The sequence below is a fragment of the Mustela nivalis genome, assembly GCF_964662115.1.
Source record: "Mustela nivalis genome assembly, chromosome: 11".
Taxonomy (NCBI): Eukaryota; Metazoa; Chordata; class Mammalia; order Carnivora; family Mustelidae; genus Mustela; species Mustela nivalis.
In genome coordinates, this window is record NC_139030.1 from 85,660,387 (window position 1) to 85,685,398 (window position 25,012).

Genomic DNA, 25,012 nt, shown 5'->3' on the forward strand with positions numbered 1-25,012 from the left:
GTACTTTTATGGCAGGGGGCACTGCTGTTTGCTTTTCTTAGTCCTGACCCCACTGTTCTCCCTTTGATCTCCGCTGCCTGCCCCAGCTCGCTCCTGCCATTGTCCTGCCCACGGAGCTAATGTTTCTCCTTTTCAAGCTCGGGCCTCTCCACCTCCTCTTCCTTGTACACTCTGAGGATAATGCCATCACGGAAGCAGTGATGCTGGGGATGGCTGGACTGAGAGATGGCCTCAGGCCCACCAAGGGTTCCAGGTGGGGTCAGCTTTTCTGGTAGAACGTCTGGATTCTCTGCTCACTTCTCTCTTGTCGCCTGAGGGAGCTTGTTCCTGAGCTGGCGGGGAATTGAGGCGAGTGATCTGTGATGGGAGCCACAGGTGGCTGTGGCCCTAGGAAAGGCTGTGTGGCTCCTGTGACTAAAATTCTGCTGTTTAGAGAAGGAAAGAGGGTAGTAATACGCCTCGGCCCTGAGGTCAGCCTGTTTGGGTTCTAATCCTGCGGAGCTGTTTACTAGTTGGACCATGTCAGTAAGATGGGGTTACACTAGTGCCTACCATGTTGATGTACCCCGACCCCAGTCCAGGTGCCAGGGAAACAGCAGGAAAAAAATAAAATGGGTCAATACATTTAAATTCTTAGAACAGTGTCTAGCACATAGGAGAGAATGCAGCAAATATACCACTGTTCTCTTTCTTTTGTTTTTAAAAGATTTTACTTATTTATTAGAGAGAGAGAGAGTATGAGCTGGGGGACAGGCAGAGGGAGGGGGAGAAGCAGGCTCCCTGCTGAGCAGAGAATCAGGATGTGGGACTTGATCCCAGGACCCTGAGATCCTGACTTGAGCCAAAGGCAGACGCTCAACAGACTGAGCCACCCAGGCGCCCCCCAGTATTCTCTTTCTAGTACTTTTCCGAGAGTACTCCGGTGGGATAACTTCCGGCAACACCTGCAGGACCAGATCTCTTGAGATGGGGAAAGATCTGGAGGAAGGTCCAGGATATCAGTTCTGTATTTGGGCGTAGGCTCGGGACGCACCAGCTTTAGTGGCCTTTCATTTCTGCCACTTTGTCTGGAGACTCAGTTCGGGATGCGGCTGAAGAGCGCCCTAAAAAACGTAGGTGTCTGTCTGGTTCCATAGAAGGGGCAGGAGGGCAGGAGGGTGAGGAATGGGTTAGCGGAGACTCTGCCTCGTCCATCTGTACCGGCAGCACCCGGCCTCCAGAGCCCGGCGTGCAGGAGCCTGGGAGAGGCCACGTTCCCGGAGCCATCTGAAGGAGGTCCTGGAGATGGGAGAGATAGGGAAGGAGAACAGCTGTTGGCCTGTCCACGGTCGGGGCTCTCTGTCTGCGGAGAAGAGGACCTGTTTTCAGAGAACGTGGCTTGGGGAGGCTGAAATTAAGGAGAGTGAGGGGAGATGGAGGTGTATGGCCTGATAGTTTACCCACCGCCCCCCAACCTCCCCACACCCCCGACACCCCCCACCCGCTTCCTGTTTACTCCTCAGGGCCCTTTCACTCCTGCGGTGATAGCTGGTCAGAAGCAAAGTTCTGACTTTATCTGTGGTTTCCAGTGAGAGTCCAAGCCTGACGGAGTCCTGACGGACCAGGCTCGGAGCACAAGTGCATGCTGCGTTTCCTGGGGGTCCGCTCCCACCATCCTTGGGGAGAGATAATCCTGACTGTGGTTCAGCAGCTGCTTGCCTGCTTCTCCTGCTTTCTCTCTTTCATCCTTCCCCCTCGGCGGCTTCTCAGAAACGAATGCCTTTATAGCACAGAGCACGTGCCCTTGACGCGAGCTGTGGGTCCGCCCAGGGTTCTCAGGTGGGCGCACTGTGAGCTACTGGCACGGCTTCCCTCTGAGGCCAGCTAGCTTGGCCGGGAACCAGGACAGTCTGCCTGCACAGGTGAAGGCATCCTGGGCCCTTTCCAAGATTGCGAAGCGCAGCCAGGTTTGGGACCCCTGGATACCGGACGCCTTCATCTCGTTTTTACTGCCCTTGCTTCCGTCTCCAGCCGTCACTTCAAGTCTGTTAAGCCGAGTGCGTGAAACTTGAACTAGGCAAGGCATTTTCCTGTGGATATAAATCCACGGTTCATTCACAGCGAAGGAAACAGGTACATAGGGTGTGATGAGAGCAGGATTTCTCAACTTTCTCCCCTCCTCATCTTGCTCAGGAACCTAAGGCACTTTTGCCTAATCCCTACCCCTCAGGAAATTTTAATACCACAGGGAGAGCAAAATTCTATTTGTGTACTGTATGTAGACATTTCATACTTTAAAAGAGTAAGATTTTTTCACCCCTCAAGAGCCAGTTTTCTCCGCTCTTGGGGGAATGATCGCCCCCATTTGTGGGTTTGTGGATTGCTACGTAAAAAGGCTGGGAAGCCTCCAAATCTTTGCACACTTTAGTCCCCCCGCTGACCAAGCACCACAGCTCCATAATTCAGTCTTGTCTCTCAGTCTTTCTTATTTTGCTCTTTCTCCCCTTTCCTGCATTTCATCCTGATTCTCTCTCTAGTGTGGAACTTTAGGAGGGAACGTAAGTAGAAAGGTGATCTGTACAGCTCAGGGACAATTTAAGTAAGATGATTTCCTAAAACAGTCCTCTCAGAGGTCATTCCTTTGAAAGAAAGGCCCTAGAGACTCTTGGGCAGATACCCCAGGGGCATTCATGGGAAAACACAATAGGTATTGGGGGAATTAAAGATGTGCTTTCAGAGTTGCCTTTCAGAGAAGACCTCACAAGAGGTCTTTATACTGTTCCCAACAAGGTATGCATATGTTGGATCAAACTTCCCTGTATAAATTCTCTTATGGTTGATGCCACTTCTGCCAATGGGATATCAATCTGCTTTTCTCTGGCAATGTAGTGTAACCAATGACAGCGTCTCCTCTCCCCTCTAGAAACTACCAGAGGCATGCAGTATAGGTGACGGGAGATCCTTTGTCATGAACTTACAGAGTCTGTATACAGCGGTCACCAGACAAGAGATCCAAGTGAGACAGAAACATCCCGGCAGCGGTGAGTAGCTCCGGAAGTACTTGGTCTCCCTGGGGTTAGAGTTCCGCCCTCCAATATGGTAGCTCTCGCATCTTGTGAATATTTCAGTTAAATACAAATGAAACGAAATGAAAAATTCCTCTCCTCCTTTGCTGTAGCCATACTTGAAATGCTCAGTAGCCCCACGTGGCCGGCAGCTACCAGGTCGGACAGGGCAGAAGAAGAACATTTCTATCATTGCAGAAACCTCCACTGACACTGGTCTGAACTTTCAGCGTAGAAGCAGGGCTTCCCGAGAGTCAGCTGGAGGTTGGACTTGTAGCTACTTCTGTCTGTTTATATTATTAATCCTGAACTCTGACCTCAATCAGAATGCTTGCTTAATGCTAATGCCTCCCTGGTAAGAAGAAGGTATTTACCACAGTCTTCCCTTGATTGTTCTGATTTCAGGAGATCCTCAGCCCTCAAGCAGCACCTCCCCACAAGGGACAGAAAACCAACTTCTGAACGAGCCAGAAGAGCCAGTCTCCTCAGCACCATCCCTCCCAGTGCCCGAGAAAGAGCCCACAGTGAGTCACGTACCTGCAGCCCCTGAGCCAAAAGTCCTTGAACTTGTCACCTCATTAACCATACTGGAGGATATGTGTGACCAGGCCACCAGATGACGGATTTCTGGGAGGCAGTCATGGTCTTTCACATCTTCCCTTGATACTTCCTCTTTGCCATTCCTGTACTGAGTGAAGGACCTTGACTCCTTTTCTTCCTTATCCCACTTCCACTGATGGTCTGGGAGGTTGTTCCCTGGGGGAGGAAGGGATGTACGCAGGGCACGGAGTCTTAGATCACATTCCTTGCCTGACACAGCCTTCAGAACACCTGTGTCAGCCCCTCACCCCCACCAGAGCCACGGGAGCAAAGAAGTTCTTCTCCTGACTTAAGTGGATCTGTTCAAAACCTCTGTTAACTCAGGTTCCTTTTCTTTCTAGGGTCCTTCAGGCCCTGTGCAGAGACCTCAGCTGTCAAAGGTCAAGAGGAAAAAGCTAAGGGGGCTCTTCAGTTAGCCCATCACTGTCTCGACTGCTGAGGACGGACTAGAAGAGCTTCCTCGTGTCACCTTGAGAGGAGCTCCCGTCGCAGCAACATCTGTGACACAGAGTTATATAGTCAGAGCACTCCACCCCCCGACAAGGCTGAGATAACAGAAGTTCACACAGACAGGCCTGGGTACTCTTAACCCAGGGAATCTTGGCTCTACCCATTGGGCACTGGCCTTCCCTAGCCAAGTGGAAGCCAGCTTCCGAGAGTCCCAGACCTTCCTCTCTTTTGTTAAAGGTTCTCCAGACCGAGGATCCTACCATGGACTCTAGGCATGGAGGCCAAGTCAGCAAAAAGGCACAATGCTCTCAGGAAGCCTTGTCCACCTTTCTCAAGAGCCCCTAGTCAACCCCAGGTGCTCCTCAGAGACCCAGTTCTCTCTTAAGCATGGAATAAAAAGCACTCACACTCCCCTGCTTTTGAGATTGCTTATTCTGGGGAACATAGAACCAACATCTTTCACTCTACTGGGCCCCACCCATTGTTGTCTCTAGATGAAGTTCAGGCCCTTGATCTGCTCCTTCAGATTCTTCTCATGCTTCTCTCGTTGTGGCCAGTGCTAAGCCTCCATTTGGGACCTTTGATCTCGAGAACTCTTTCCGTGGTGGGCACAACACAGCACAGATCGCTGCCGCTCTCCTTTGCCCAACATCATGTAGGGTTTTTTTTGTTTTTTGGGGTTTTTTTTTTTTTTTTTGTCTGTTTCCAAGGCATAGACAACAGACTAAACCACAGTCTGGGATCAAAATTATAAAGAGCTCTGAGCACAAGGGCTGAGGTAGTTTCGCACTGGAGTGGGAGAGACTTCATGCCACTTCAAATAACATGGCAACTAGGAAAACTTGAAAAGGTAGGACGGCAGGGAGCAGGAATGGGCACAGAGTTCTCTGAGACAACAGAACTGGCCTAGAGAATGAACAGTGCCTTAGCAGGAAGAAGGGCAAAGTTTCTATGAGGAAGGAAACATCCTAGGGAGAAAGTCAACTCTTTGGACAGATCAGGCAAGATTTAGCATCCCAGGATTGGTAAAGTCCCTTGGGCTTTCCGGCTAGGTTCTCCTTACTAGGTAAGACCCTCTGGAACACGACTTCGGAGAGACAGGAAGGAAAGTCGAGCTCAAATGTTCACGGGGAGCTGTCGGGTGGAGGGAGGTGTCGGGGCAGGACCCATGGAGGCCTGGCCTAGTTTGTTTACTTATGGTCAAATGCCTTCCCATCCCCACGCCTTCCCTGTCTGGGACGGGTGTTTCTGTCCTTACGTCAGGTCATGGGGAAGAGGACAACCCAAGCAATAATAAAATAATAATGATTATAAGGAGAACAGCACAGATATAAGCAGCTAACAGGTACTAAGCAGTTAATGCACACCAGGTGCCCTGATAAGTGCCTCACATTGAATTCTCACGGCATCAGAGAGGGAAGATACTGTTCACCCACTTGGAAATAGAGTCTGGAAGCGATTAAGTGACTTATCAAAGGTCACACAGCTAATAAGTAACAGCCAGCATTTAAACGGAGACTGCAGAGTTCTTAGCCGTGTGTTTGCACTGACCAACGTTCTCTGTTCTCCGGGAAGGGTGCTAGGCCTTCTTTCTTTCTTCTGCTATGACCCTCCTTCTCCCAAGGCTCTGCCTCCTTTCAGTAGGATCTCCTGGTTGCCACTGGCTCCTCACAGCCAGGGGCTCTCAGTACTCCAGGGGCCCCATGCTTTCACCCGACCAGGAGAGTCTGTGGGCTCCCCCAGGGCTCGTTCCCAGGCACCACCAATAACGGCTTCTGGACCACAGCACCCTAAGACGCGCCCCACCATCCGGACTGTCATCGAAGTGAACTGGGGACTATGTACAAACAAGCCCTCAGGTGGCTCACTCTGTTCCCTGGTTTCTTTCTGGCATAATTTAGACAAGCTAGATTTCGGTATCGATGAGGTATGAGACCACAAGGAAAGTGGGAAGACTTCTCCAGCAAGCTGAGTCGGGGGAAGTAAGGGTTCTTCACCTTGGATAATCCCTCTGTGTTAAGACCACAGTGTCAAGAGCATGCATTTTTTTTTTTTTTTTAATTAAAAAAAAAAAAAAATGGAGCCCACTGAGGAACTTGAACTCACAGCCCTGAGATCGAGTCAGAGGCTCAACAAACAGAGCCACTCAGGTGCCCCAAGAGCATGCATTTTTTATCAGAGAGGGCCCAGGCAGTTGTGAATCCCCTGAAATTGTGAATAAAATGCTAAGAGCATAACTTTTTTGCATTTTCGAAAGAATGTGGGACTTTTTAAAGTCACACATTACTTTTAAGTAAGTAAGAGCACACCTAAGCGATCTCCCTGCCACCGCACTGTCCCCTTCACCCCAAAGTTTGCTGCCTGCGTAGGGATTTGCCTAAACATATCCTTCGAGAAGCAGTGCTCCCAGAGGCTCTGCCCTGGGTGGGTATCCTTCCCCTCCGAGCTAGGGGTGGTGATTGAGAATCCTGGGGGCAACTCCAGGGAAATCCCAGCCTCTACAAATTGGCCTGGCCAGGCTGTACTCCAGCCCTGCCCCCTGGCTTGGGCCCCTCCCCAGGCCCCCAGCCTGGCCCAACCCCCACCCCACATGCACATAAAAGGGTCGAATTCTCGTGGCTGCTCCATAAATTTTATTCCGTAAATATTAGTTTTCCCTGTGTTTAATAAAGCAGTGGCCCACCTCCCCGCCTACCCGCCCGCTCCCCGGGGCCGGGGCTGGGGCCAGGGCTGGCTGTTGGGAGAAGGGACTCTTTCAATTGCTTTGGAGTATTTTTAGAAAAAAAAATAATATAAGGTGGTTTACAGGAGCAAGCCAGCAAACCAGGAGCAGGACTAGGGACCTCGAGGAAGTTCTTGCAATTTGACCTAAAAATAGGGAAATAGCGCCACCTAGGCTGCCAGGCCTATTTGGCCTCGTGGACGGGCGCCCCTGCCCCCCACAGTCAGCTGGGACAGGCAAGCTCTTTGCTGGAAGAGAAATCTTCGTCTCTTAGCCGGCCAACTGGGCAGCACCTCCTTCGGCCGGGCCTGACTGAGGGCTTCCCAGCAGCCTTGAGGGCAGCGCCCTGGCCACCGCCTGGAAAAAAATCCCACCGGGGTCATTCTCTGCTCTGTCACGTCTCCTAGATCAAGGAGTGTTTCCAAAAGCTAGAAAAGTTATTGAGAAGGGAAAAAGGAGTTTCTAGTCTGCATGTTCCCACTGAATCTGGAGGAGCTGACCCTGGAATTTCTGGAGTGTAAGGAAGCAAAGAGATCAGTGCTCCTACGGTTCCGGACGAGGAAAAAATCTGTCGCTTCCCCGGGGTCTGATGAACTTCACCTCCACGGAACACTTGGGGGGAAGGAGAGAAGGTCAAGACTCCCAAATACTCAGCCCTACTGCTTCTTAATTTTATCTAGTGGTACATTTGAATTCCCACGTCTTGCCTTCCTGTTCGCTGAAACCTCCCATCTCCCCCAGCTCTTACCTCCGCTCCTCGACTGGGCGGCTGGGAGTTGAGCCCGTCTGCCTCTGGATAGCAACATTGGGGGGGGGGGGGGTGGAAAAGGCCACAGCTTGGTCTGGTTCTCCTTCTGTCCACCATTATGCTGTCCCTCGTGTTCTCCTATTTACAAAACTAGGAAGATCTGCTCCCCAGAGTACAGGGGAACCCTAAAATCCTCTTAATAACCCATCCTCACGATGTAATAAGCTCTTTCTCTGTTCTGCCTACCCCCTCGCTATTTGAGCTATTAATGTCATCTGTGTTATACACCTATTTCCTGTGTGCGTTCTGTTTTCATCCTTTCATACTCTCAAGGAGTAAAAATACACTTTGAGAACAGAGTCCGCTTTTGACCCTAATTCAGAAAATATCACCATGGTGGGATTATACTAGCAAACGGTGCAACTTCATGTTAACTGGGTTTTGATAAGATCCGGATGTATGCTTTTCTTTCCTTTTTGAAGTAATCTCTACACCCAACATGGGGCTCGAACTCGCAACCCCAGGATCAGGAGTTACACGCTCTACCCACTGAGCCGGCCAGGCCCCCCAGGATGTGTGCTTTCCTAAGCTCTGCTTTGAAGTATTTTCTATATTGTAGTTTTCACAAAGAAGAAACCCTTCAAAAGGAGTAGTGACCTACTACAGGAAGACCCCCGCCTCGGAGCCAGAGCCTTGGCTCTGGATTCCTAGACCCTGTTCCCGATATCAGTAAATACGTGGGCTCACCGACTTGCACTGGATTATGCTGGGCACTCAGTTATGGAGAGGAACGATGGAAGTGGGGGGGGGGGAGTCCCACTTTGGAGGGAGAGATCTCCCAAACCGCCACGACCTTCTGGAAGCTGCGAGTTAATCTTGTTGCTCCTTACTGCTGTATTCCTCCCCGCACCCTACCCCCCCCCCGCCCCCGCATCGGACAGGGCATCAGAAGACCCCATCCTGAGGGGAAACATCCAGACAGGGAGAGTCTGAATTAGCTTGTGTGCGTGCACATGGGTGACACAGAGGGACCTAAGGGGTCCCTCGTTCCTTGAGCTGCAAGCCCAGCTGTCCTCTGTCTGTTGTTCCGTCTCCCGAGGTGCTGCCTTATGGTGGTTCCTCAACTCTGGGGTCTCATTTCTTTACCCTGGCTTCCAGGAAGTCATGACATGGCACCAAAGCCTTCCAGCAAAGGCTCCTTTGCTCTTCCAAGCTGTTAAGTCCTACCCGTGCTTGGTCTCTCTCTCTCTGGGAGCCCAGAACATTCTGCTGGACCCTCTACACTCCCGGACCCTTTGAATGTGGCTAGCCTCTCAGCAGCTAACTCTCATGGGTTCCTGAGAGTCTGGGCCAGCTCAGGGGAACCCGGAAGAGGCACTGGAAGGACTCCAGGGTGTGGGGAGCACATAGCCATTGACTCACCTGGGAAGATTGTACCAGGATTACCTGTCCTGCTGGGCCGAGGGCCAGGAGTTAAAGGAGCATTTGCGATGCCACACTCGTCCTCCCCTCACTTTGGGTCCCCAAACAGAAGCGGGGCTAGAACTGGGGAGGAGGGCTTGGGGGCTGCTGGGAGTCCCTTCTGAAATCTGGGTGTTATATTTACTTTTTCATATTGGCAGCTGGAAGGGGAAGCCCATCCCAGCTCGGCATTGTTGTCTAACATGGTTAATCAGATTCTATAATCCTGCTGTGGAAATATTGGGCCTCACTCAAAACAATAGAGACCAAGAATATTGTGGTTAAACTTCAACCAACTGCCTCCCTGGCCTGTTTGCCTAACCCCTACCCCCCTCTCCCGGGCCAGAGTCCTCCTCGCTTTATGGACCCCTGATAGGATCGACAGGAGAAGGGAGAATGGAGTAGGGTAAGGGTAACCCTCTTGACTAGCCTTCCATCCAGCTTCCCCCTCCCACCCCAAGCCTTGAAGGGTAAGCAGGATGGTGCGCTGAGTCGGTGCTGGGGGGCGGGGAGTGGGGGAAGCCCTGCAGGGTCTGGGTCTGTGGCCAGCGGTCAAGCACAGTACTGCCGGGGGTCCTGGGAGGAAGGAGCATGTTAAGATATCCTTTATTCAAGACTAAAAGATCTGCTACCACGGGAGGAGGAAAGCCTGCCAGTTTCATTTACAACTGCTGCCTGGCGCTGCCCAGGGCACGCGGCAGTACCGATGGGTCCCATGTCACATATGGGAGGAACAGGAAGGCCCTGGCTGGGGGAAGAGGTATTGCCAGAAAGGATTTCTTTTTCATTAGTTACCGGATATGACAATAATGTAGAGTCATACTCTGATGATGTGTGGATGTGACCCAAATAACCTACCTTGAGTGGTTTTCTGCTGGTGCTAATGTCCATTACGTTGCTCTTTTTAATAAGTACCAGTTCAGAGTGGCAGGGTAATTTACACAATTGGAAGAGGAGGACAGAGGGAATAGAGGGCCTAGGCAATGGCCACGTGGAATCGAAAGGAGATGCAGGGTCTGGATTGTCTAAAGGGAAAATTAACGCAGCAGTGTTTGGCCAAAGGCAGACGACGTTCCTCCTGCGGACACTAGGGCACCTGGTTTAAGAAATGGCCAACTCTGAGTTTGTCCCCCGCTGTCACCTTGCCTTTAGAGGTGTCACAGCCAGTGAGCTGAGGTACAGTGAGGCCCAGCGCCAGCAACTTGGACTATTGAACGGTCAAAGTGTAGGCGCATTTTTAGGATTGGAAGAATGAAAATAGTAGAACTGTGCCAAACGAAACTTACTTGATCATGTCATATCGGGCGAGGATGGAACACCAGGAGGGAGCCTTTGATGTTTCTCACTGAGGGTGCTGTGTGGCAATTTGGGGACCGGCATGGCTCCTGTGGGTCCTCCCCCAAAGCCATTTTAAAGCAGGAACTGGTTTAAAACTGGCAGAAGGACACCTGGAAAATAGTTCTTGGGAGTGAGACTCTAAGATGTGTGTATGCTCCCGAAGAGGAATCTTGAAATCACCCTAATGGCCATCATCAGATGGCATTGAAGCTGGTACAAATCAAGATGATCTAAAGATGATGTTGAAAACACTTCAACAGTTAAGTAAGTTGGACAACTAGTGGAGAGAAGTCAGTGGGAAGAAAGATGACCCAGTGGAAGCTCCAGAGGATGGGCCGTGGTTTGGACCTGGAAGGGAGACGTCGGAAGCCAGGCCAGTTGGTTAAACCTTGTGTGGTATATAGACTGGGACTGTCAATGGGAAAGTCCACCAGGGTGTTCCAAAACATCCCAAAGGAATTCAAAGAAAGGCAAAGGTTTGTAGAAACTATATCAGGAATGAAATAATTAAAAAAAAAAAACATATTCCACAAGAAACAGCACAATTAAACATGCATTAATTCAAGCCCTGTATATGTTGAGTGCTGACCCCGCAGCATCCCCACCAATCGGGGATGTTCTGCTACTTGCTTTCTGGCCACAGAGATGTCGCTTCTGTTTTCAAGAAGCCTCCCATCCCAAGACGATAGTGAAGGGATAGTTGTTTTCAACTATACAAAGTAGAAAGTGGAGAGCCACGCCCATGTCTCTTTTTAAAAAATGTTTAAAAGAATCCTATCTATTATTTTATTATTTATTTGTATATATATTTTTTCATTTTTATTACTGGCTTTTATTTTTACCAGACTATATTGTGTCCATATTTACATATCAAACACTAATCTCTTTAAGGGTAAATTATCTTCAGTATGAGCATTATACAAAGCTTGAAAATTATACTCATGATTAGAGAGCAGAAAACCAGGCTTACTCTGTTTCTTCCCCCAGCTTCGTCCTTGATCACGCTGGTCTCCTTGCTATTTCTTTAATATGCAAGCATGTAAGGTCTTTCTTTGCTTTCTCTGCTCCAGAATGCGCTTCCCTACACATCTGCTTGTTTGAAGACCTCACATCTTTCGGGTCTTGACTCAAGCCACACTCAGGGAGACCTCCACTGATCACCTTACTTACCAGAGTGACCTACCTCCCAACCTCACACCCTCCCCACAAACAGGCTGCCCTCCCACTCCTTCTCCTCCCTTCCACGGTTTGTGCTGATGTTCCTTCAGGTTCCCCAGTAACACATTGTGCAACTTCGTTATTTTTAAATGTCAGTATCCCTAATGCTTCCCCACTAGACTATACAGCTCCACAAGGGCAGGGCTCTCTTCTCGTTTCTCTGATTCTCTCACATCTCAAGCAATTCAGGTCATGTTTGACACTCTCTAGGGGCTCAACACGACTCGTGGTGTGAATATCTAAAGAAAGATGAACACACACACACACACACACACACACACCCCACACACACCACTGTCCACCCCAGCGGTATCTTGAAGGGGTTTTAGAAACTTGTGGACACAAACGAATTTCATCTTTTTGGTTTGGAGCAACCTGTCAGAAAGAGAGAGTGGGGCCGAATGCCATTGTGTGAGCTAGAACCACAATGGAATGGAGCTGTCATTTTGCAGAAACTAAGAACACAAGTTAGAAGAAACAAGTGACAAGATACCTTCTTGCTTTCTTTGGCTGTACATCCCCAGTATCCTCAGAATGCTATCTGTACCAAGAGAGACTGGTGAGAGAGGGGGAGAGGGCCATTTCAAACCCAGTTACAGAAAGCATCCCAAGAGCATCGTTTGAGTATTAAAAGAGTAGTACCTTCTCCCGTACCAAACATTCACTGAACTAGTATTTTCCAAGACTCCCTTGAAGCAACTAATTTCTTCCCAAATAGAGACACTGGGGTTGAAATAAAGCTTGTTAGTTAACAAACATGTTATTATCCATATACAGAAATATATTTGTATGTGTGTCTTTCAGTCTATAAGAGTTTACCACAGTCCTTAGTTTCTGATTTGCAGGGAGCAGGGGACCTCTTCTAATATTGCTACTTTTTCCCTGCATTTTCAAAATCATCAAAGCAAGGTCTTTAATGCTGGAATCTCTCTGAAATGCCTGTAATGAGCTTATTGTTAGGGGAAGGTAACTTGACATTCTCATTTCTGATCAGCAGCTGGCTTTGAAAGCATTTGAGTGGCTCTAATTGGATCTCCAAAATGTGCTCTGGACTGATCTGAGGCTTGAAAGACAGGCCTGCTACCATTTCTGCATGTGGGCCAAATTTGGTGGAGTTGCTAACCTCTTTAAAAAGATCAGGGGTATGGGGCACCCGGGTGGCTCAGTTGGTTAAGCGACTGCCTTCAGCTCAGGTCATGGAGTCCCAGGATAGAGTCCCACATCAGGCTCCCTGCTCAGCAGGGAATCTGCTTCTCCCTTTGACCCTCCCCCTTCTCATTCTCTCTCTCTCTCAAACAAATAAATAAAAATCTTTTTTTAAAAATCAAAGGTACAGGGGCGCCTGCCTGGCTTAGTCGGTAGAGTGGAAACTCTTGATCTCAGGACTATGAGTTTGACCCCCACGTTGGGTGTAGAGCCTACTTAAAAAAATCAACAGAAATCAGAATGATCCCAACCAGCTGGGGAAATGGTCAAAGATACGAGGTGTTAAAAATCCAAGATAAAGGTAACAAAAGAGTCCCCTAGATTTAGAGAGAAAATGAGTGTCTTGAACAGAGGCCAACAACCCAGTGTGCTTGCCCCAGGAATCACAAAGAAATGGGGTTATTATGGAGTAAAACCGGTCTGGATTCCAACTCCAACTCCCTCGCTTACAAGCTCTGAATCTTAGTAGTTCCTCATTCGTAAAACGAAGATAATGGTGTCAATTTCATAAGGCTTTAGTGAAGGTTACATCAGATCGCAGTGGAACCTCCCCCCTTCCTAGATTGTCCAGCTTGGGTTTTCATTATCACTGTGCCATCATCTGTGTTTGAGCCACAGCCCATCTCTGAGTTTCCTCTTCATTCTTTTCCTCTTCATTCTTCCCCTCCTTCAAAACGGATATCTTTCAAGAGGTCTAACCCCATCACCAGTTGGAATTAGAGCACCTATGAAATAGATATCAAAATCATCTAAAGATGATGAAAAACATTTCAACAGTTCAGTCACTGGGACAACTAGCGGGAGAGGTCAATGGGAAGAAAAGATCCCAGGCTAACAGCTTCCCAGTTCCATACCCTTCTAGGCCCAGATCTACTAACTTCTCTAGTTTATAATGCATTATTCTGTACTCATTCAGGAGTGGTATTCACTGCTTCGTAACTGTCTTTTATTTTCATGATTTATTTTTGAGGTTAGATAGTAAATTTCTTGAGAAAAACAACGGTGTCTTTGACTTTCTGTTTGCATTCTCTGTCTTTATGTGCCCATCACGCTGTTGTGCACAAGGTAGATGATCCCTCAGAGAAAGAATCCTCTTAATCCCACTGCTGTCTCGGGACACACAAGTAGGAGCAGCAGAGTATGAGCAGCTGGATGGATGCTACTCCCCTTGGACGGATGATAGGAATCAGACAGCCGCTGTTGCTAGCCAACCCAACGGAGGATAATGACACAAAAGCTTTGTAGTTTACAGCTTATACTTGTACTGTACAGCTTATACTTTTAACCCTCTCAACAGTCCTCCGAGGTAACTGATAAGCTTTTCACTTGATACATGAGAAAACTAAAATTTAGAGAAGTCAAGTGACTTACCCAAGGCCACATGGGTAGAAGGTATCAGAGACCACGTTCGGGTGCAGATCGGCCGATTCCAGGCCTGGTGCTCTTTCCATGAGCCGGGGCTGCTGTGCCCTGAGTCACCGGCAGGTATTCAACTAACAGCATTCCTGAAACTTGTCTTGTTGTGGTTCGGCTCCCATGGATTTAGAGCAAGATTGATCTGGGCAAGTGGCAGGACTAAGAGGAAAATACGGACCAGCGCAGATTATGTGTGTGATTCTGTGGATATACACACACGTCTGTACACACGCACATACCTACACACACCTGTACAAATAGATGACAAGCTGCACGTGGTATTTGTACTACAGTGTTAATTTCAAGATGGAGTAAATATACTAGCATAGTAGTCTAATAAACAGATAGTAAAACCTTTAAATTTTCATTTAAGTAATCTCTACACCCAACATAGGGCTGGAACTCATGTCCCTGAGATCAAGAGTCCCACACTCTACTGAGTGAACCATCCAGGTGCCCCCAACAGATATGTTTAAATTATCCGGTTCTATGGTGTCTTTTCCTCCTTCTCCTCTTTCTTTCCGACCTAGTTTTCCAACGTGCACTCTAGTAAGCAAAAAAGAAATCAGCATATCCAAAGAAATAGATTTTACTTTGTTCTTTGCAAAATCCAGACGATTGAGGGGGCGAAGGGGTCTAGAGGTGGGAGAAGGAAAGTGATTTTACCAATAGGCCCAGGACTCAGATGTGAGGTGCCCTCATCAGGCTCTGTTGCCGCTGCTTAAACTCCAGGCCATTGCTGGCCCCGGGAGTGGCACACCTTGGTTCTCCAGTTTATTGGCAACAGGATCTACCAGTGACCAGAAAAAGGAGCAGGCTGCATTTGCTTCTGGATGGATGAGCGTAAGTGCAAAGCTACCCCACATCTACTGAACGGCTAAGAACATGGGCAGCCAAGCCATCTTGGGCCCCAGTTGGGATCGAAAGTGCTCCAGGATCACTGCCGTGGAAATGACGATGCTTTACTTACGGGCCTCTTCCCCACCCTCCTTCCACTGCAGGTGACCGGATGGATGCAGATCTGAATTTGAGATTGAGATCCTGAACCACCACTGTGTCCTGAGAAAAAAGTGTAAGTTCAGAGTGAAGAAGCTCCGGGGTTCAAATGACCGTGGGACCCCAAACAAGTAACTTTATCTTTAGAGCCTTAGGGTTGTAGATCAGTAATGTGAGAATAATAACTGCCATGGGCAGGGGGTTGTTGGGAAGATGTGACTAAGTGCTTAAGGTAAGTGTCATAGAGAACAGACTTGATAAATATCAGCCACGCCCCCCCTCCCCTGCTTCTCCCAGTCCACACCCTGAGCTCTGCTCCTAAGTTAGCCAGGCAGAGGAGGGACTGGACTTGGTGGAGCCCTGATCTCAACCAACAAGGTTACACTGTGGTAAGGGCACCCCCATGCGAGGAGCACTCCCAATGCCAAACTCTCTCAGCACTGATGAGTGCTTTTTTGACACAGATCAGGTCTTTACCAGAGATCTGTATTCCACAGGGTCACAGTTTAAGAAGGGAAGTGAGAGGAAGAATGGCAAAGTTAATACATGGTTAGAAGTTTGAGCCTCTAAGAGAATCTTAAATTGTCTTTCACTTGGAGAAAAGAAGGTTGAAAGTGAATTTAACAAACTCTTCGAGACTGAAGTTGGTTAATGGCCTTGATCTCTAAGACCAGGAAAAAAAAAAAAAAAAAAAAAAGGGAAAGGAGTTGAATTTGCATTAGAGAGGAAGGAAGAAAGACAGACTGAATTGAAGGCAAAACTGCTCTAGATGATTATTACATAACACATTGGCACAGGTGACCCTGGAAGCCTATGGGGTGGTCTTCTTTAGAGCTCCATAAGAAGAGGTCCCCAGTTAGTCTGGATGGGGAGAGGTGCTGGCCTGGCTGAGTAGTCTGCCCTGGAAATCAGGGGAAGAGGGGCAGACAGGTGGGGAATATCGCAGGGATATCTTCTGAGCCCCGGAAAATATGCCTTAAAGCTCTCTGAGAGCTTTCAAGGAAAAGAAACAACATCAGAGTGGTCTGAGACTGGGAGACAGAATCCAAATACCAAGGAAGGAAGAACCCAGTGTAGGGAACATGGGGCAAAGGGGAGGAAAAGAAACAGCCCATCCTGTATCCAAGTCTACTTCTGGTGGCGTCATTATAACTTCCCTTCTGTGGGCCTCAGTTTCCTTTTCTATAAATGAAGTGATTGGATTAAGCACTACCTTGAGTCCTCAGCAATTCTGAACTTCTGTTCACAAAATCGACCCAGAGAACACATGAGCACATCTGTGAAAAGCCACCACCATCCAAACCCCCGGGCTGTACTGGTGGCAGAAGACAGAGGGCCAGCACACCAATGCGGGAGAGGGTTGGGGCTCTGGGGTCAGACCCAGGTAGAGGGTCGAGGATTTGAATTCCTCTCTGCTCCTCAGCCAGAAACTAGTTGTTCATCTTCTTTGAACTACAAAATCTTCCTTTGTAAACCAGGAATAATAATAGCCTCATTAAGGGATGTGAGTTTAAATTAGATAATGCAACTAGAATACTTGGTATAATAATATCTACTAGCTTCTGTGCCTTGGGCACCTATCAGCAAAACGGTACTTATTGTGTTAGTATTCTTGGATCGAGCATTTTAAAATCTATTTCTATCTCTACTGAATGTTAGGATATATTGCAACCGAATCATATCATTTGTTGCGATGGTGGCATTTGTCTTTAACATATTTGCCTTCTCTTGTTTTTGCAGAATAAATTCGAATTCATTCAGCTTTCCTGAAAGGCATATTAAAATAGGTACACAATCCATGCTTCTCTGGCTGCCTCTGCGTATTCTCTGTTCTTTCTAATTTGTCAAGTAGAAATAACAGAGTAATTGTCCAGCGCGCCAGCAGCTCTAAATCGCTGAGATGGTCCTTGGTAAGTCCCTGTATCCGAGACCTGTGCTGCCCCTCTCCGCGGTGGTCATTTTCTCCAGGATTCTGGCGGTTTCACCATTAGCAACTCTTCTCGGCATCTTGGCCCCTCCCTTTGCAACTTCAGTTTGCTCTCTTTAATAGTGTTTCCAACTCAAAACCCCCTCTCCGACTCTTTGTGAGGCTGGATGCCCCATTCCTACGCTGCACACCTGGGGGTCATAGGATGTGCGCCGGGTTGATAGGGAATTCAGTGCACCGAGCCCAGAAGGCGCGTCTCCTGGGCCAGGGCGGGGCCCCAGGTTAGGAGCGGCCTCCTGCCTTTTGGCTTTACTTCCCCGCAGGGGACACCGTAGGCGGCTGTGCGGTCCCGCCACTGCCCCCCGCCCCTCGCGTCCGGCCGCGCCGTGGGTTGCGGTCTCTGTGGGGGTGGCAGCTCCTGTCCGGGAGGTTTGCGTCTGGCGGGGCACCCCGGAGCCGCGGGGAACCCAGAGGCGAGGCCCAGGCGGGGTGGGGCGCGTCCGGGCGGGGAGGGCGAACTCAGGCAGCACAGGGGGCGCCGAGGGCAGCGGGCGGGCGGACGCAGCGGAGGAGCGAGCGGGACGAGGGCTGGCTGGTGCCGGGGCCGCCCGCCCGAGGGGGAGGAGGCTGTGCCGCCCTTGCTGCAGGTTCGCTGTCGAGCGCACAGGAGGCAGGGACATGGGTAGGGTGCGGTCTGCGCGGGGCCCGAGCCCGGATCTCTTCCATTTCCCCTCTCACTCGGCCCCGAGCTGCGCCGCAGACGGCAGCAGCTCCCGCTCCGCCCGAGCCGCCTGACCGCCGGGCCGGGGTGCTAACCGCGGGGCCCGGCAGCCCCGCCGGCCAGCCCAGCCCAGCCCGGCGGCCCGCAGCCCCGCCGCCCGCCGCCCCCCGCCGCCGCCGCGTTGCCAAAACAAACGGGCCGGCCTATTTATTGGCGGCCGGCGAGCCGGGCAGCTCAGAGTCGAGGCGCCGAGGGGGACAGCGCGCCGCCACCAGCCAGGGCCCCGGGCCCCCGCCCCGCACCTGAGTCCCGCCGGCCCTGCGCCGCGCCGCGGCAGCCCATGGCGCCCCCGCCTGGAGTCCCCCGGAGCCAGCCGGACGCCTGAGTCCCCCCAGCGCTCCCGTCGACTCGCTCGCCCACCAGCCCACCAGGCGCCCTCGCCGGCCTCTTGCTCGGGCTCCCCGGCCATGTCTCCCGCCCGGCTCCGGCCCCGACTGCAGTTCTGCCTGCTCCTGCTGCTGCTGCTGGTGCCGGCGGCGCGGGGCTGCGGGCCGGGCCGGGTGGTGGGCAGCCGGCGGCGGCCGCCGCGCAAGCTCGTGCCGCTCGCCTACAAGCAGTTCAGCCCCAACGTGCCCGAGAAGACCCTGGGCGCCAGCGGGCGCTATGAAGGCAAGATCGCGCGCAGCTCGGAGCGCTTCAAGGAGCTCACCCCCAACTACAATCCCGACATCATCTTCAAGGACGAGGAGAACACGGGCGCCGACCGCCTCATGACCCAGGTGAGCGCGACCCGCCCTCGCAGGGCGCCGCCGCCGAAGCACCGCCACCTGCCCGGCCCTCCCCGCCCCCCTGGCACCTTTTCTCGACTGGCTGGCACGCCCCCTGGCACCTGCCCCTCTCGCCAAGCCCGGCCGTCTGCTGCCCAAGATGGGCCGGCCAGGGGTCTCCGGGGAGAGCGCGGACATCCGCGAACCCGCCGGAGGCTGTGAGGAGAGCTCCACGCCTCCAAGCGCCACGGCGCAGCCGGGTGGCGGCAGCTTCTCTGGCCCGGAGTGCAGGCAGCTGAGGTCAGACGCGGCACCCGGAGGTACCTGGCCGCCACCACCTCCCGTGCCTCCGGGACCCACTCAGTCCCTCCGGGCCTAACCTTCCTCACGGCTGCGCCCCTCTCCTTTTGAAGCCATCGGGCACCCCAAAGGCGAAGAAGCTGTGGGCGCAGAGGGCCTTTCCTTCCCGCGCGCTTGTGGTCCGCTGCGCTGCCCCCTCCTGGAGTAGCGTCCCCCCTGGGTCTGGTCTTAGGGACAGCGGGAAGAGTTGGGCTGGGAGGCGGAGGTGGAAAAGGGAACTTGCCCGGCGAGCCCACGTGTCTGTCCCGAGAGCTGAATGGCCCAGCTGCGGTTAAGGGTGGGGTGCCGGGAACTTTGGGCTCTGGGAACGAACTTGGGGGATCCCCTGGGCTTGGTGGCCGGCCGGGGAGGGCTGAAAGAGAAGAGCCACGATGCCCGCCTGGGAAGGCCGGGAGCAGAGCTGACGCTAGCTAGTCTCTGCAAGCGCGGAAGAGGACACGCTCAGCCCACGCTCTTGGGGGGCAAACTTTCTTTCCTGCAGCCTGGGTCCCAAGGAATCAGAAACCTTCGTCCCCTTCCTCAGTGGTGTCCCTGGGCTGCCCCCGCAGGCAGGGAGCCTGCTCGTTAGGTGCTCTGGGAAGAGCAGCTCCAGCACAACCCTCAGCCTGCGCCCTGGCGCCGGGGCTGGCCGGCCGGTGTCGGGGCCGAAGGTTGGCTGGTGGCCGGGCCGGGCCGGGCGCCGAGGAATGCAGATAAGGATCCGGGCCACGGGCTGGGCAATCATTGACAGCGCGCGCGGGCTCTGGACCGAGGGGGGGGGAGGGGGAGAGGGGCGGGGAGCAGGGGCCTGCGGGGCCGCCGTAGGTGGGGGGCTAGAAGCCTGGAGGCAAGGAGCACGCAGAGCTCCCTCCCTGGGCAGTGAGCGCCCCCCCAGGTAGGCTGCTGGCCCTAGAGGTTGGCCAAACCTTGGGCTATAGCTGCTGTTGGCTCCTGGGAGACCCGAGTCCAAGGGTCTGTGGGGCCTGGGCTCTCCCAGGTGGGGCACCGGCTGCCCAGGCGTGGCAGGCCCCGCACCCAGTCAAGGACTGTGAAAGGGACCCCTCTCTCACATGCCCCTCCCCCCAGTCAACTGTAGGGTCCTTTGGGCTGTAGGCATGGTGGGAGTTACCACAGACAGATGAGCTCTCTGGTCCTTCCCGGTAGGCCAGGGCACAGCTCAACTCCCGCCCCCATGTGAGACAGAGCGCAGAGCTGGCTTGCTGAGATCAGAGGCTCGTTTCCTCGGATCCCTTCTCTGATAGGGGCCACGCAGAGGTGCTCATGACTCTGGACTCAGGGAGAACGTGTCCTGGGATTATCAACCCCAGGGGCTCCCCATGCATCGGGAGACGCTTCCTGTCGCCCTCCATCTGGCCGGGCTGTGAGCTAGCATTTCCATCAGCTTCTGGTTCCCCTGCTTCCCCATCCTCCGATCCATTGCTGGAGGCTTTTGGATCTTCAGTAGCAGCAGGAATTGAAAGGAAGAACTCTTTCAAAGGCGCTGGAGAGATCCAGGCAGCCCGGGATTCCCCTCCAACACACCTCCACGCTGCTGGGGCCCTCTGCACCTGCCGTCCTTCAGGGCTGGGATTGGGGGGCTTCAGCCCTGAGGCTACGGTGACACCTACTGGGCACCTCCGGCCTTGCATGCCTAGCAGTCCTGCCGGAGGCAGTTGGCTTTGCTACCACTTCCCCCCACCCCCCACCCTGCTAGCAAAGGGCGGTTTCTGGTCTCCAGGGCCTTGGTGGGACAGGGGGACTGGGTGCTGGAAGAGTAGCCCCATCTGTGGAGGGATGGGTGGCCCGATCTGAGGGGAGGGAGTGCAAAGAGGAGGGGCCACTTATCAGAGAAGGTCGCCCAAGGGTGGACCTCCCGCGGGGCCCTCGGGATTTGTGGCGCCACCATGCGGTCCAGGTCCCTGGAGCAGCCAGATGCTAGAATGCAAGGAAACAAGTTAGGGCTCTTTGTTCTTAAGAGACAGGGATAGAGCACCTCCCCGGTTTCCCAACTCAGGCAGATGATCTGGGAGAGGCCTGGCATGCAGGTCAGCATTTCCCCCTAACTCCATGTGCTTTCCTCTTGCAGCGCTGCAAGGACCGCCTGAACTCTCTGGCCATCTCAGTGATGAACCAGTGGCCTGGTGTGAAGCTGCGAGTGACTGAAGGCTGGGACGAGGACGGTCACCACTCGGAGGAGTCGCTGCACTACGAGGGCCGCGCAGTGGACATTACTACTTCAGACCGCGACCGCAATAAGTATGGACTGCTGGCTCGCCTGGCCGTGGAGGCCGGCTTCGACTGGGTGTATTACGAGTCCAAGGCCCACGTGCATTGCTCCGTCAAGTCCGGTGAGCCGCTGCCTGGGGGCTGGGCCCGGGGCCGGGGCCGCAGGGCGTGGGCAGGCACAGGGCTCGCTGCTGCCCGGAAGGTGAAGAGGCCGGCCAGGGGATGGAGGAGGGGACCCCAGGGAAGAAGACGTCTGCGGCGCTCCCCGCTGCTGCTGCTGACCACCTGCTCGTCCCGTCCCTGGTAGTGTCATGGCAGGAGCCTAGGGAGACAGGGCCTGTCCCAGCGCTGCTGGGGGCCGGCCTTGCAGTCCGCAGTCCAGAGCCTGCCGCAGGAAGTGCAAGCCAGAGCAAGCTGGACAGATGGAAGCCAGGCTGTGACAGAGATGGCCTCCCCACTCAGCTGACTCAGAATGGAAGCGGGTGGTGGGACCAGGGGCCGGGGCCAGGGCGTGCCCAGACACCAGCCTGCCTGACCAGGAGCCAGGAGCCCAGAGATTCAGAATCCACAACCCTGCGGCAGGTCAGGCCCTTTAGGGCACTTCCTATGCTCCCCCCCGGGGGGGGGGGTGCAGGTGTCCCCAACCTCTCCCCCCCAGGGCCCTGAAGCTGGACATTTTGGGGCAAAGCCAGCCACGAGGGCCAGAATAAACAGAGTGGACTCAATAAAGTGGATTTTCCCAGATTGGCCGCCTTGTTGATCCAAATGGGCAGGCATGGGGGCCTCGCCCCTCCCTCGACCTTGTCAACAACCCTGTCACCTACACTGAACCCAGTCACAGATGCTTCAAAAGTTTCCTGCATGACGGCCAGCCTAGCCCCACCAGGCTGTAGGCACCGGGCCATAGTCGACACTTGAAGACCTGGCACACTGAGACCAGGCCCACTGCTTCCTATTCCCAGACCCACTGGGGCACACCATGGGGCCCCCACCCCTGCCCTCCCCTCGGGCACTTGTCCACCAGTGGTATCTGCTTCAAGTCACGTCCACCCTGCACCTGTGAAACACTGGTCTGGGGCCAACTCCCCAAGTGGCCACCTCCATCCTCATTCCTGACCCCCAACACTGCCCTCCATGCCACTCCCCAGTGCCACCATGTCCTGTCCCCACACAAGGACCCAGCACACGAACTGAAGACGGTGATTTTACCCTTGCCAGTGAGCCAGGCCCTGGCCTGACTGTCTGCTCCGAGGCTCCCCAGACATCTGTGTTTGTGCATGGCCGGTCCTCCTCTCACTTCCTTATGGACTCTGAGGTTCAGCTCTGGCCCAGAACTTGGGGAGTCCATCTGAGAGGGCAATTTGGGGGGAGTGTCTGAGCAAAGAGTGAGAAATAACGGGACCTCCCGACCCCAGAGGAGCTAAGTGCCTTCTCCACGGAGACTGCTGCTTGCCGAGTGTCAGGTCACGGCTGACTGCTGCCCATCTCAGACAATCCTGGTCCTCTCTGACAGCCTCAAGGCACTGTCAGGATGGAGGGCAGGTGGGAGCTTTCCCTGGGCTTTAGAGGGGCCCTTTCCTCCTCACCCGTGGGTCTCAGCACACTGAGTCCACTCCTCTCGCTGGCAAAGGCTTTGATTGGGTGGCAGTGGGGGAAGGCAGGAAGATGACATCGTGGGCTGGGGTGGATTCAAGGCTGCATGGGACTGGGGGGGTGTGTGTGGAGCAGAGCTGGTGTACGGTGAGTGGTGGCAGGGGGCAGCCTGGGAGTGAGAAGCGCTCTGGGGAGGGGTGCTCTGACAGAGTAGTAATACCTTTGTGTCCCTTCTTCCCACAGAGCACTCAGCTGCGGCCAAGACAGGAGGCTGCTTTCCTGCTGGAGCCCAGGTGCGCCTAGAGAGTGGGGCACGTGTGGCCTTATCAGCCGTGAGGCCTGGAGACCGGGTGCTGGCCATGGGGGAGGATGGGAACCCCACCTTCAGTGACGTGCTCATTTTCCTGGACCGTGAGCCAGACAGGCTGAGGGCCTTCCAGGTCATCGAGACCCAGGACCCCCCGCGCCGCCTGGCACTCACGCCTGCCCACCTGCTCTTCACCTCCAACAATCACACGGAACCAGCGGCCCACTTCCGGGCCACCTTTGCCAGCCAAGTGCAGCCTGGCCAGTACGTGCTGGTGGCTGGGGTGCCAGGCCTGCAGGCCGCCCGAGTGGCGGCTGTCTCCACACACGTGGCAGTGGGGGCCTACGCCCCACTAACCAGACACGGGACGCTGGTGGTGGAGGATGTGGTGGCTTCCTGCTTTGCGGCCGTGGCCGACCACCGTCTGGCTCAGTTGGCCTTTTGGCCCCTGCGATTGTTTCACAGCTCGGTGTGGGGCAGCTGGACCCCGGGAGAGGGCGTGCACTGGTACCCTCGGCTGCTCTACCGTCTGGGACGGCTCCTTCTGGAAGAGGGCAGTTTCCACTCACTGGGCATGGCCGGGCCAGGGAGCTGAAAAGTCCCCTTGGCTGCCCTCCCACAGCTTCCTGACTTGGTCCAAAGGCCTCCTTGCTAGTAGCAGGGCACTGGTGCTGGACGGGACCTGAGTCGGCGGGGCACTGGTTCCCACCATCTCCTCTTTCACGGAGACACACCATTGCAGCTTCATTGGGCAGTGCCAGTGTCGACCACCCATCCCACTTTGATGCAGTGACAGGGTTGAAAGCCCAGCTGGTTGGTAGGGGTGGGAGGGGCTGGTCTAGCCTTCTACCCTAGAGACCTCAAGGCTGGCAGAGCGGGGCCAACCCAGCCAGCTCTCCCTTCGACTTTTCATACCTGTCTCCCCTGCGGGGGAAGACCCGTTCTATCTGTCTTAGGCCCCTTGTAGGTGGGCTTGTCCCTCAGTTGATGCTGCTAGATTCCCTGGGAGCCAGCAGGGAGCTGGCTGGACTCGACATCAGCTGCCCAGAACCGAGAAGGCCGTAGGGTAGGGCAGCCAGCCTGGCCATCATGAGGCAGGACCTTCCTTTCCGGACACACTCCTCGGGACGCCTCCAGAGACTGTTGCTATCAGCGGGAGGAGTTCTGGGTTTCAGCCAATGTGATCACAGCGCCCGGGAACCTGGGGAGGGGGTTGGATGTCCTCCAGCCCCAGCCTGAGCTAAGCTCCCTCTTCTGCTGAACCACGACCCCCACTCCCCCTCCGGTCAGTCTCCCCCCCACCTTATTTATTGGCACGGAGCGGGAAGCCCATGGGAGAATTTGGGGGATGTTTTGGTCTTTTCTTCCTTTTGTAATAAAAATTATTTAAGTTGTTAGAGCTGTGGAGTCTAGGATGCTGAGTGGGGCCAATACACAGTCTGGACCCATGGGTGGGTCTGTCCGGGATGTGCTCACCTTCCTCTGTGGACAGAACCTCCCATGCTCCCACCATCTCTGCAGGCCCTCCTCATCCAGCAGCCCAGCAAAGCCTCCCCCTACACACACACACACCCGGCCCCAGAGAGCTGGGCTCGGCGCTAGGCAAGGCCTTTCACGTGCTGACCTCCAACTTTGCCTTAAACACCACTGGACCAGAGAGAAAACTGAGGTAACTAGCCCAGGGCCCCATTACTCCTCTCAAACCACCTCACTGTGCCTAGTCAAGGCCCTTTTCCCGCTTGCTCCAGACTTTCTCGGGGCCTGGGGTTCTCTTCCTTCAGTGAGAATAATGGACCACGATACAAGAAGATTCTGTAGAATTCGCATCTGCCTTGTGGCCCATTCTGACTTCTGGGATAACTCAGGGGTCCCTAATCTAGCAGGTCTCAAACCTCAGAGCTCCCTCTGCAGTGTGTTTAAAAATGATTCCTGG

The 25,012-nt window shown here is 53.6% G+C and overlaps 2 protein-coding genes and 1 long non-coding RNA gene across 9 annotated transcripts in view; 2 read left to right on the forward strand and 1 right to left on the reverse strand.

Moving 5' to 3' along the window:
• The window catches only part of NHEJ1 (non-homologous end joining factor 1), a 79,311-nt gene extending 74,806 nt beyond the window's left edge, over nucleotides 1–4,505 (forward strand). For all 4 annotated transcript variants that reach the window (XM_082691555.1, XM_082691553.1, XM_082691554.1 and 1 more), the window contains exons 6-8: nucleotides 2,903–3,020; nucleotides 3,450–3,568; nucleotides 3,986–4,505. In XM_082691555.1, the coding sequence (XP_082547681.1) occupies nucleotides 2,903–3,020; nucleotides 3,450–3,568; nucleotides 3,986–4,060 (312 nt within the window). In that variant the 3' untranslated portion in view covers nucleotides 4,061–4,505. The remainder of the gene's footprint in view (nucleotides 1–2,902; nucleotides 3,021–3,449; nucleotides 3,569–3,985) is intronic.
• On the reverse strand, nucleotides 112–18,642 carry LOC309844541. Of its 4 annotated transcripts, XR_014300745.1 has the most exons (6): nucleotides 18,557–18,642; nucleotides 15,174–15,262; nucleotides 14,159–14,362; nucleotides 10,312–10,473; nucleotides 3,582–3,800; nucleotides 112–1,278 (listed from the first exon to the last, which is right to left on the reverse strand). It is a non-coding gene; the product is annotated as an uncharacterized lncRNA (long non-coding RNA). The 4 variants fall into 4 exon arrangements; XR_014300746.1 differs by lacking the exon at nucleotides 10,312–10,473 and having other exon boundaries at nucleotides 113–1,278; XR_014300747.1 differs by lacking the exons at nucleotides 112–1,278; nucleotides 3,582–3,800 and adding an exon at nucleotides 9,010–10,121.
• Nucleotides 16,946–24,478, forward strand: IHH (Indian hedgehog signaling molecule). The gene is made up of 3 exons (XM_082691531.1): nucleotides 16,946–18,626; nucleotides 21,040–21,301; nucleotides 23,016–24,478. The coding sequence occupies exons 1-3, from the start codon at nucleotides 18,315–18,317 to the stop codon at nucleotides 23,672–23,674; spliced, it is 1,233 nt and encodes a 410-aa protein (XP_082547657.1). The 5' UTR covers nucleotides 16,946–18,314; the 3' UTR covers nucleotides 23,675–24,478.
• The last annotated feature ends 534 nt before the right edge of the window (nucleotides 24,479–25,012 follow it).